This window comes from Heliangelus exortis, chromosome 8 (assembly GCF_036169615.1).
Source record: "Heliangelus exortis chromosome 8, bHelExo1.hap1, whole genome shotgun sequence".
Lineage (NCBI taxonomy): Eukaryota > Metazoa > Chordata > Aves > Apodiformes > Trochilidae > Heliangelus > Heliangelus exortis.
The window spans coordinates 1,088,341-1,100,367 of NC_092429.1; the positions used below are offsets into that span (position 1 = coordinate 1,088,341).

Sequence of the window (12,027 nt, forward strand, 5' to 3'; positions counted from 1 at the left end):
TAATCCATAATGAAGCAGCTGTAGTCATCACTTTCTGCAGGTTTTACTCATGGAGATATTCCTAAAACAATCAGCAAATTGATTTATACACTTGAACAGGTTTAGAGCCTGGGGCACTGGAAAAATCAATACTACTTTCTAGCTTGGCAACCCCTCACCAGCAGGCAATCTTGCTGCAGAGGAAAATGGGAGGTGAGTTGTTGAAATATAGAAGTGATGAAGAGCATCTCAGAAGTTTCTGAATCCAGTGAGAGGTTCCAAGTCTTTCTTCTTCTAATCAGATGCAAAATGTAAGCAACACAGCACAGCTTCACTGAATGTTTTACAATACAACAAGCCAACAACTAAGCCAGCAACTCCTGGCTCACCAGCGGGGGTGCTACAGATCTGAGGGATTCATTCGGATCCAGCTCTGACTGCTCCTGCAACTCCTTTCTTAAGTACCCCAAAGCCTTCTCTTCCTTTGCAGGGTACGGAGCTGAGCACCTGGATTCCTCAGGGCTGCTCTAGACCTGGTTATGTGGGCAGTCACCATCCAGGATGCTGCATGTTTTAGTTTTTTATTTCTGCTGCTTTTCCTTGGCTGCAGCTCTGGTTCTCATGGCTTAAATCTACTTGTCACACTGGTGTTTTCTCAGAGCACAGTTGCTTTTATCCCTTCTTATAAAAGTACCTGAGGTATTCGCGTGCTTTTATTGACTATAAAAGTTGGAGAGCCTGAAATTTCTGAGCAACGAATGGTTATGTCAAGATGAGATAAAACACTCATGGGGTATTTATAGCTCCAAGCTTATTATTGGTCTACAGGAAGAGAACATTAAAAACAACGAAAGGAAGAAAGAAACAAAAAAAGCCAACAAACTGTGAAAGCTATGTTAGGGTTGGCTTTGGTTCCTTTGGTTTTTCAGGGGGAGGGTGGTCTCTAGTACACCTTGTACCTGCAGGAAATCCATTGGGTAGTTGAAAGAATGTATTTTCTTCCAAAGAGTTAGTGCGTGTATTAAAGAAGTTGTGTGTGAGCTATGTGCTGCTCTCACAGCACCTCAGCAACATGTGTTACTCCTGTCTCTTCAGGTGTTTGTTGCCTCTCAAAACGTTTTACAAAGCAAGTTCTGGTCATGAAGCACAAGGGGGCTTTTTTTCCCTTGCATTAACAACCAAGGGGAAGGTGCAAGCTTTCAAACCTCTACTCAGGACTGACCTGGGGCTGTTGTATGAGCTTGAACGCGGCTTCCACCGCACCGGTGCCCGGAGGGAAGGGAGCTATCCCATCCCAGGGAAGGGACGCAGCCATCACCTCAGCTCCCACCAGCGCCGCCCTCAGGCAAAGCCCAGGGCCGGCTTACCGCCGTTTGTGCCGCTGGGAGAAAGCAGTGAATTTAAAACTCCGTATGGCTCCGACGGTGCCTCTACAGCTCTGCGGCTGCTCGGGAGGGACGCTAATCCCGCAGTTGAGAGAGGGAACTCCATCCACCGAGCCCCCCGCACCCTGCCTGCCCCGCAGCCCGCTCCTCCCTCGCGGCCCCTCAGGAGCCCGCCCGGCGCCCGCGGGCGGCGCGTGACCCCCGCCTCGACCAATCCGCTTCGGCCGGCGGCTCGCGCCGCGGATTCAAACCGCCGGGAGAAGGCAGCGACCGTTGGGCTGAGGGGCGGCCCGGGGAGGGGAGAAGGGCTCTGCCCTGCGCCATGGAGAGCCGGCACTGCCACCACAGCCACCACACCGACTGCCGCCCCGCCGCCCCGGGGCCCTACCGCGCCACCAAGCTGGTGAGGATGGCGGGCCGGGGGTGCTGAGCCGGCCGGGGGCGCTGAGCCGGCCGGGGGCGCTGAGCCGGTCGGGGGCGGGTTTGGGGGGCGGGAGGAGGAAAGGTGGCAGCCTGCGCCCCTCCTCAGGCATTTCACACACACACACGCACCCCCTCTCTCAGCCCTCCCTCAGTCCAGACTCCCTCTCACTCGGCCCGGACTCCCCCTCTCTCAGCCCGGGGCTCCCCTTTGTCGCTCCCCTGCTGGCACCGCTCCGCTCCTTGCAGGCTGCGGGGCCGCCCAGCGCTCGGAGCCCGCTCAGGGCAGCGTCGCCCGACTAAGTGTGAGGAAAAGAGGAAAGGAAGAAAGGGCTTTAAAAGTGGAGTTTGTGTCCGCTGACAGCTGGGCTTGCCTCCTCTCCCCAGGCGGGAAGGCTGTGGCTTGTTTGACAGTGCCTCAGGAAACTCGCCTGATGTAAAGGCCGGACGGGTGCGGATCGGGTTAATAAAACTTTGTTTGTAAGACTTTAACCTTATTTTCAGCTCTAGACGAATGAAATGAAAACCTAAATTAAGGTTTTTAAATAGCTACTTTCATGTTTCTAAGTTACTTAGTATAAATAGTAGTAACTATGAGTAGTCTAGTAGTATGTAGTGATAACTGTCAATATTTGTTAGCAGTAATGTTGTGATTTAATTTATATGCTTACCAATATAGTATTGCTTTAATTGGTCCTTACAATGGCCAAGTCCAGCCTTTAGTCTTAACATTCTTTGGTGTTTTGTTTCCCATGCAGTGGAATGAAATTACCAAGTATTTCCGGGCAGGAATGCCCTTGAGGAAACACAGGCAACGCCTCAAGAAACATGGAAGCTGCTTTACTGCATCTGAAGCTGTGGACTGGCTTCACCAAGTGTTAAGGAGTAACAGTAACTTTGGCCCTGAAGTCACCAGGCAGCAGACGGTTCAGTTATTGAGAAAGTTTCTCAAGAACCACGTAATTGAGGATGTAAAAGGGAGATGGGGATCTGAAAGTTTAGAGGACAACGGTGTGCTCTACAGGTACTGAAATGAAGACCAGTTCACAGAGCTCTTCAGGTTGAGAATGTTGTTTAACATTCTTAATGGTCAGGTCCTCAAAAATACCTTGTTTTGGGTAGAGCAGTTGGGCCAAGAATTAATTATTAGCACAGTTCCAGTCCCCTCAGCATTGTACCTCCTCTGACTTGCAGTATAGACCATACATCCCCTGCCCTGATTTTTGTCTAGCAGAATTTTTCCCTGCTGTGTGTGCTCCCCTCAAGTGCTTTTGTCTAAGTGGGAAACAGTCCTCCAGATTTCTTAAATTAAAGGTATTCATGACCCTCACTTTGCAATCAAGTAGTCCAAAGATATTTTACAGGATGATAATATGAAGTAGATTCTAGAGACAAAATTTCAACTTTTTTCTTCTTTCCTGAATCCTTTCACAATCTTATGGAATCTTACTGGTAGGGTATAATTTTGGTGTGAGTTCTTCTGGTTTTTATCTCTTGTAAATGTATTTAACATCTCTCCTATTCCATGTAGGTTTCCTTCAACATCTCCAGTTAAACCTCTACCAGGCTCATGTCCACCAAAAGAGAACTTGGAAAATTTCTCCAGGGATAAAGAAAGACTTTTTAAGCTGCCACATTTATCCAAAAGAACTTTGAAAAAACATGAGCTACTGCAGTCTCTGGTAATAACTTATATTCCTTACATGATTGTGGTTGCCATGTAACTCCTTTATTCTTAAAAAAAAACATGCCTAGAAACAATCTTCTTCCAGTGACAATGTTCTATTGTCTAGCTGAAAAAATGAATAGTTAAGTTTCTCCTAGATAGTGAAATCTATTTAAATAGGTGTAATAAGAAGACAAAGCTGTATTTTATAACCAAGTTTTCTGGTGAGCTGTGCTGTTTGTCTTCTTCCAGAGACAAAAAGGAATTTTATTAACTAGTCCATAAATGTTCAAAATAAACTGTAACACAGCATTTTTAAAAATGCTGTCAGCAAGTGGAAGGGATTATGCATTTAACAGAAGAAATTAATTGTGCTCTTAAACCTGTAAGAATCTGTTTTATATGCTTCCTGCTGGCAGTAGGTTTCTTGGGAAAGAAAATGGGGGTGGGTGAAGTGTTATTTATGCAACCATGTTACCCAAGGAGGAGGAAAGGTCTGAGGTAAGTAGGTGTCTTTTTCATTGTGTCCTTTTTTACTTTTTGCTTGGTTATGCACACGTTTCAGTGCTCAGGCTGCTGGGGTTACTTCATGAATCATGTTTTGGAATTTACTGTTCTGAAGCATGTCCTATGTTTTCAGAGCAATCCTTGCTTAATTTTGCATTATTTTAAAAAAGGCTTCTCTACCTTGTGTTATAAACCACTCGTTTTCAGGAAAACTTGGAAAAAACAAACCCAGATATATCAGTAGAAAAAAAGGAAGACACACTGCATGGGAAGGAAATAAGCCAGGAATATGTGAAAGAAACTTGGAGAAATATAATTCTAATACAGTAAGTAATACAAGTACCTTCTTGGGGATGTGCTTTGGGTGTGTAATGGCCTGATCAGGTTTTTAGCTTGTAAAGTTTTTTTTAAATGTTTATAATTATGGTTTAAGTTAAATATTTTTTAACCTATTGTTTACATATGCTTTCTAATGTATCTTTTTTACTAGTTTTTGGTGTTTGTCAGAAAAATTATGTGTTCAGATTTTCCTCATGAAAGTGAGAATTAATTAACCACCAAACAAGCTTTCCAGGTAACTGGTGTTTGAATGGAAAGGGCTTGTTTGCATTAATTACTAGCAAATCTTTGAAGCAGTATCTGCTCTTTTCCTCCCACAGTTTGCAAACCATTTTAGGCCTCCCATCTTTAGAAGAAATCTTGCAGCCAGCACAGATAGTTCCTGAGTATGTCATGTACAACATGACCAACACAAGCAAACACGGGGTTGTTATTTTGCAGAACAAATCAGGTAAGAACTTTTTTTACTCATTTTGTTTAAAGATTCTGTAATGTTTATCAGCAACAAACAATAAATAATAATTAAAGTCATGTGTTTCATGGTCTTTTATACTTCTGTCCCAAACCACAGTACAGTTCTGTATATTTGTCTGGAAGGTTTTATAGGTGTATTGCATTCACTTTTAAATTACAAACATGTAACTGCATTAGTTTTAAATTTCATAGTTTGGGTTATGTATAAGTAATGTCCTTGTTTGTTTATTTCAGAGGACCTCCCTCACTGGGTGCTGTCAGCTATGAAATGCCTGGCATACTGTAAGTCTTCAAAGTTCAAGGAAACTGGTTTGAAAGGGAAATATACTTGCAGGTTAAGATTAATTGTCATGTTTTGGAAATTCAGATCCTCTGAGTGCATTGATATGTTGAGAACAGAAGCAATACACAGCAAGTTATGGCACAGAAAAAGAGTGAACACATGCTAAGGATGTTATATTTCAGGTAGCCAAGAGCAGCTCCTCAGTGGCTATATAGAATATTTGATTTTATTTTTGCTTACAAGTGGCACGGTGCTGAAGTAAAGTAGCTGTATGATGCTGACATGATTTGTTTCTTGTGAAGTAGTTGTTCCTCCAAGAACCAAGCTGATGTTGCTTTTAAAAAATTATTTTAATAACAGCACTGTGAGAGTAAATCCTTCTGTGAATGTTCTTTCTTCCCCTCTCTTTAGGGCCCAGAAATAATGACACGAGCCAACCAACATACAGTGGGTTTGAACGGGATGTGTTCAGAACAGTTGCTGATTACTTTCTCAGTCTCCCTGAACCACTGCTTACTTTTGAATACTATGAACTTTTTGTAAACATTTTAGGTATGTATGAATTCAGAATTTATCAGTGCAAGTTGTAAGCTGCTAGAACCTGGGGCACAAATCTGTAACTCAAAGCAGAGCTTGACCCCCTGCTCTGTATGGCATCTTGAATCTGAGGAAGATCATCAGTGCCCCCCTCTGTAGCACAGAGTGAGCTGAAATCCAGTTCTGTCTCTCAGTATCCCAGACAAAGCACTGTCTGAGCTAACATCCTACATGCACAATAACCATAAGTTAAAAATATGTGCTCCTTCCTGTCTCTTCCTTTCTACTGCAGTGTGTTGACTTGCTTTATTCTTGCATGTTGGTTGCAGTTATCGTGATTGCTTTTGGACTGAACTATGTTCTTCTTATATTTTACTAACAGGGCTGACTATAAATTGGTGTCTTGTATTTGTTGTCTTCTCTGTTCAGTTAGCAGCTTTCTTTCTGAACTTGTTCATTTTCATACCACTTGCATCTTAACTTATATTTCATTTTCTGATAGTTATGTGTGGCTACATCACAATTCCAGTTATATGCAGTGGAAAACATTCTGTCCAAGATGAGAAATGTGACCCACAACCTTCAAAAATTCTTCACTTGAACTCTTTCAAGTCAACTGAGTGTCTTCTTTTAAGCCTGCTTCACAAAGAGCCTGACAAAACCAAGAAAGAGCACGAAGGTTCCAGGAAGAAGTTGTCTTCAGGAGAGGTTACTGTTCAAAAACTGTGTACAAAGAAACTGCAGCAATATCAACTGGGCTGTAAACAAGGTGGTGCTGAGAATCTAATTGGAGGAAGCTGTCAAAATCTTTCAGGTTTCAGGGATGAACAGGATCCACCTCGAGCGTTCAGGCCCAGATGTTTCTCTTTGGAAAGAATTGGAGGCACAACTTCAAACAGATGTCATGAGGGAGAATCTGATGCCCTGAGGCAAAGTGATGTGGACACCATCCAGAGCAGAAGAAATGGAAAGCAGTCACCAGTGTGTGAGCATAAAGCTCATCCTGTATTGCAGCTTGGGTTTGATAACTTGTGTCAGAAACAAACCTGTGCTATCAGGAGACTCTCTGCCTCAGCTCCTCAGGGGGAAGAACTGGCTGGTGAAAATCCCAGGTCGAAGCACATAACCAGGTCTCAGAGTTTACTTGGCAAGAGGAACTCCAGAAGTTGTGCTAGCATTAATATGCCAGTTGCTGAAATCACAGTAAAGCCAAGTTCTCAGCTTTGTGGGCAAGGACAAACACCACATCCCTGTGGGGTGGCTGCTTCTGGGGACTGCAGGACTGAGGCTTCTGATATCACTGTCAATAAGAGACTCTGCAAAAGCACCACAGAGCTCTCAGAACCCTCTCTCACTCACTCTCATGTGCTGACTGGCATGCAAAGTAAGATGGCTTTCTGAAGCATGTTGTGTTGGCTCCTTGTGTTGTCTAACTAATCTCTGCTTCCTTAATCCTTGGCACCATTGCTTGGGGGTTTGATATGCATATAACACAACCTGGGGTTTAAAGGACAAGATTTCTGGTTGGTACTTTGCCCTGTCTAGAGGCAGGCTCTCTTTCCTCTGCTAGCAAAGAGTTTTCAGCTTGATGTGCAAGTATTTCACCTTTCTGATCAGGTAAGTGCTGAGTAACTCTGACCTGGACACTAAAAGTGAGGCAGGGAACCTGCCTGGTGGAGATGCCTTTTTCTGATCTTTGAGACACAGTTTCTGGAAATACTTCTGGGAAGAACATAAGTGTAATTTCTTAATTATTATGGTCTAAAGTCAAAATACTTCATGTCCTTCTATCTTAAGTATTATGGTCTTAACTGTACCAGCAGTTTCTCATAACAAAGCAAGTTAAATATGACCCCACCAAAGAAAGCCTATGTAGCACTGTCTTTCTATACATTAAGATAATTGAAAAAAATGCAGTGTACAGAGATAAAATACCCTGAAAGTTGGTTCAAATGTTGATGACAGCAATCTTTCCAATGAACTTGCAGATCTCCTTCAGCCTCACTTGGAAAGACTCGCTGTGGAAGCTCTGCAGATCTGCTGCTTGCTGCTCCCTCCACCCAACCGCCGGAAGCTGCAGCTCCTGATGCGGATGAGCGCTCGGCTCGGCGCCAACACCGCCATCCCCCGGCTGCACGATGCCATGGGCACACGGGCTCTGGTGAGACACACGATCCACCCCCGCTGCACCAGCCTCAGCCCTTCCACAGCACGGCTGCAGCAGTGCTGAGAATGGGAGCAGTACTGGGTGCTTGTCTCCTGGCAGCTGATTAAAAGGCAGCTTTTTACTTATCCCCATAATACGTACAAAAATCTGGCTTGAACCCAGCACTTCCTTGTCTCCATCCTAATACACTTCAAATATTGATGTTTCTTTTGTTTCCTTAGGGAAGTAATTTCTTTAACGATTGTTTAGTCTGATTTCTCACCACACCACCCTTTAGCATAAAAGGTGTTGGCAAAATGTCTGTAGAAAACCTATCTTGGGCTAAGTGTTTTTGTGTGTGAAACAAAAACAGTCTGAAAGAAGTCGATTTCTTGCTTTTTTGAGTTTAAAGATTAGAATTTAAGCTCTCACTGGAATGATTCAGGATTGTTGTCAAACAAGCTTAGATAAAACAAAGCACCTGCACATGGTAATAAAAAGTAAGCCTGCTACACCTGGAAATGTGAAACCTGTAACATTGTTTTAAAAGCCATTTTAGACTGGGTCTTGGTGTGCATTAGACCTTGGTTTGGTTGGCTCTGTGGGGTTTTTTAGCATCTCAGGGTGGTCAAGTGAATATGAACACCTTCCTACAATGGAAGACTTGTTTTTATCTCCTTAAAATGTGTATTTCTTGAGAGCACTGTTCAATTTTAAAAACTACAAGTCTAACCTTATAAGAAGTGCCTTTATAACTTCATCCTCATTGGAAATAGTCAGGTTTCCTCCCCTTGACCTCCTGGGGCAGGCAAGAGAGATTGCAATAGAAGAATTGAAGAGCTCATTGTGCCCATTGTGTAGATGGGAAAGAAGCCAATCCCTTACCTGCCTGTGCTAATGATCTGCTCAACACTTCCAGATGATCCAGACTTTCTCTCGCTGTGTGCTGTGCTGCTCAGAAGAAGTGGATCTGGATGAGCTGCTCTCTACACGACTGGTCTCATTTCTGATGGACCATCAACAAGAAATATTTAAGGTGCCAACTCACCTGCAGGTTGCAGTGCAAGATCACATCGAGTACATGAAGATGGCTGAGGTTGGTGGCATGAGGGGAGTTCATGTTCCTCTGTTAACTGCAGAATATTTGTTCCTTCTGAAGGTAGGGTGGGAAAACTGCAAATAAAACCTCCATACTTTGAATGTAAACTTGTATCAAACTTTTGTTGCAATACTAGATATTAGCTTTGTGATAAAGTATTGCAGCTTGTGATGTCCCTGTGAGTTAGTGTGCCTGGATGTTTGAAGTAGCTTTGTTTAAAATAATCTGTAATTATTTGACTACATGCAGATCCTTCTGCAACTTCTGTTTCAGTGCAAATTTCCAAGGGAAGAAATTTGTGCCATATTGCCAACATACTCCTACTGCAAGCAAATAACTCCTCAGGAGTTTGAAGAACAAAAGGTTTCTACCTCTCAGGCTGCAGTGGCAGAGCTCTTGGAGAACATTATCAAAGATAAAAACTTGTCTGTGAAGGACAAAAAGAAGAAGTTAAAACAGGTAAGAAACTTGGTCAGCATTTTATCTGCTTCTGAGACTGCTCTCCATTACCTGATGTGCAGCAGAATGAGAGCATGGTTTCCTGTACTGGTTGGACAAGTTTAAACTTAAAATGCTGTGCATGAGCTTAAAGTCAGTAAAAAGTTGTTTTTTTTTTTTTTTTTCTTTTTCTTTTTTTTTTTTCCCCTTCTTAAGAGTTCAAGCTCTGTCTGTTCACAATACTGAAACCCTTCTCTTTGCTGTGGGCCTGGCTTTGTGGTGTGTAACATGTACATCACTCAAGATTATTTGTCACTCCCATGGTCTACAAACATACTGCTATTGCTAAAGCTAGAATGCAGCAGTTCTGTCAGGCTTTAATACTGGAGGTATTTTCTTTTTCAGAAAACCTTTGGCAAATATTTCTGACTAATTGAATAGTATTGTGCTTGTCCTGGAATCTCCTAAGCAAGTCTTGTGACTCAAATTGGAAAAAGCAGCTTTTCAAAGCAAGCACATTTCTTTCTCCTTGGTGCCCCTCCTCCAGCTTCTGCAACACTGTCACTCCTGTGTGTTGTGAAAACTTTCTGGTTCTGGAAAAAGGGAAGCTGGGCTTTTTGTTCAAGTTCATTAAAGCTTCCTGCATGTAAAGAGCAGTTAATTACACTCAATGAAAACTTGAAGGAAGCAGTAGGAAGTGATACACAGCAACACTTAACTTAAAGCAGGTGAAGTGGGGAGGGGGAATAGTAAAACCTCAAGGAGACACTTAAATTTTTGATAGGATCCCACCAGAGTGCAGAAGGAGCTTGTACTGCAAGGGCCACAGACGAGCAAGGTTTGTAACAAATACATGGGAATTCTGCAGAGAGCCTTGCCATTTGGGCTGGGATAAACCACAAGTTTTTGGAGCAGTGATTCAGCTTGGATCCTTTGAATTGGGGAAAGCCCATGGCAGTGACTAAAAGATTAGAACCAACACTCAAAGTTACAGAATGCTGTTTCCCTAGGCTGAATCCATCAGCAGAAAGCTTTGAGTGAGGCAGAGATGTTTTTACCTTTGGTCATTCCTTCCCAAGGCCTTGCATGAGGAACAGACAAAATATCAAAGAGGTATCTGAACTCAGGTATATTTTTAGTTGTATGTCTGCAGAAACTGAGAAATAACTCCCCTGGTTAGGCAGTAAGCTTTCCTGAGAGAATGCCTTCCAAATCTGCTGTATCTGAACTTCCATGTGGGTAAAACTCATTTATTGCTGTTCTTGAAAGCCAGCTTCAAGAGGAGAAGCTGTCAGAGAGCTGGCTGTGCTGGTCAAAGAACACTGATCCAGAAAGTGGGAACAGTTTTTTTTTCACATCAGCTAAAAATTCTTGGCAACACTGAGATGAGAAGCTTTGCTCATTTCATCAGATGAAATTATTTCATCACTTCTGCCTGAGAAAATTTCTGCTGGACTCATTGTGTATCAGCTGGGATCAAAGGGCTATAGCTTTGATCAGCTGCTGATAGCCCTGCTCACCCCTCCTGCTGATACCTCACAAGGTGATTCATGCTCAAATCCTGCAGGGATAGGGTTTTTGTGGAGTCTGATCTGTATTTTCTTTTGAATTGGGCTTTTTGTGTTTTCCAGTTCCAGAAGGAATACCCTCTAATCTACCAGAACAGATTTCCAAGAACAGAAAATGAAGCAATGCTACTGGACAACAAACCCACCATTAAGCAACCAATGCTCAGCTTAAGGAAACCAAGATTCTGTAGCTTAAGATACTAACTGCACCACAATATTTATTTGATGGGTGGGTGTATGAATGATTTACCAAAGGGCTCTTGCTACAGAAACTTGGTGGTGGCTGTGTGAGTGTACAAGGAAGGAATGTTTACATGGACACTGCTGAAAGGTGCCAAAGTAACTTTTTTTGTGTGCAAATAACTCTTGGATGACTGCCAAGAGAGAAATAAATATTTATCTGTTTACAAATTATTACAGTACCTTGTGCTCAGTAAAATAAATGTGAAATAAGCATGAAGCTATTAGTAACCAAAAATTTATATATGGTTTTTATATGTGAAACTGATATGCATATTGTAACTTGTTACTATCTGTTCAGGAATTTGTGCCATTTGTTGTAGTTTGTGTAGTGTTTAAGTGTCTGTGTGTTGCAAATAAGTGCCTTCTTTCTGTTATCAAATACTTGTCTTTAAACACAACTATTTTCTTTATGTTGGAACTAATTTAAAAGTTGTTCTGTTGTTTCCCAGGGAGCCAGAAATTCGCCATAAATAAATTCTCTGACTCCATAAAACACGTGTTCATCTCCTCTGTAAAATTCACATAGGCTTTTAATATGTCATTACATATTTGATACTTTATGTGTGTTACCTGCCCTGACTTTCCCTAACCACACACCTGCAAGCCAGGGTGACAAATGCTGACTGGTTCTGTGTTTGCTGTGCTTGAGCCTCTCCAGCTCCTGGGATGCCTTGGCTGTCAGTCACTGGATCCACCCTGCACTTGGAGCTGTGTTAGAACTGGGGAAGGAACTGGTGTCAGTGTCACACTCCAGTGCCAGTGCTGCTCCTGGATGGCTCCACCTGCCTCTGCATGCAGCGTGGAAAGGGATGCACTGCAACCTGGGGCTGCAGGAGAAGGTACATTTAAACTCCCAACTTTTCTTTTTTCACTTCAAGGAGGTTTGTTTTGTAGGATCTCTATGGAACCTGGTGTTTTAGGGAGATGGGTGTTACTCATTGTG

General features: G+C 42.8%; 1 protein-coding gene across 3 annotated transcripts; it reads left to right on the forward strand.

The window, feature by feature from the left end:
- Positions 1-1,593: 1,593 nt before the first annotated feature.
- On the forward strand, positions 1,594-11,577 carry DEPDC1 (DEP domain containing 1). 3 transcript variants are annotated; one of them, XM_071749859.1, is made up of 12 exons: positions 1,594-1,767; positions 2,543-2,808; positions 3,316-3,466; positions 4,165-4,283; positions 4,617-4,747; positions 5,005-5,052; positions 5,465-5,605; positions 6,093-6,974; positions 7,579-7,751; positions 8,656-8,832; positions 9,109-9,294; positions 10,905-11,577. In XM_071749859.1, the coding sequence occupies exons 1-12, from the start codon at positions 1,687-1,689 to the stop codon at positions 11,043-11,045; spliced, it is 2,496 nt and encodes an 831-aa protein (XP_071605960.1). In that variant the 5' UTR covers positions 1,594-1,686; the 3' UTR covers positions 11,046-11,577. The 3 variants fall into 3 exon arrangements, with proteins under 3 accessions (XP_071605960.1, XP_071605962.1, XP_071605961.1); XM_071749861.1 differs by lacking the exon at positions 6,093-6,974; XM_071749860.1 differs by lacking the exons at positions 1,594-1,767; positions 2,543-2,808; positions 3,316-3,466; positions 4,165-4,283 and adding an exon at positions 4,448-4,531.
- The last annotated feature ends 450 nt before the right edge of the window (positions 11,578-12,027 follow it).

Bases quoted from the DNA above. Each gene is read 5' to 3' on its own strand.
- DEPDC1 (XM_071749859.1), top strand. From the start codon at position 1,687: ATGGAGAGCCGGCACTGCCACCACAGCCACCACACCGACTGCCGCCCC. The intron at 4,284-4,616 runs GTAAGTAATACA...TTCCTCCCACAG, and splicing joins AGAAATATAATTCTAATACA to TTTGCAAACCATTTTAGGCC. The intron at 7,752-8,655 runs GTGAGACACACG...CAACACTTCCAG, and splicing joins CCATGGGCACACGGGCTCTG to ATGATCCAGACTTTCTCTCG.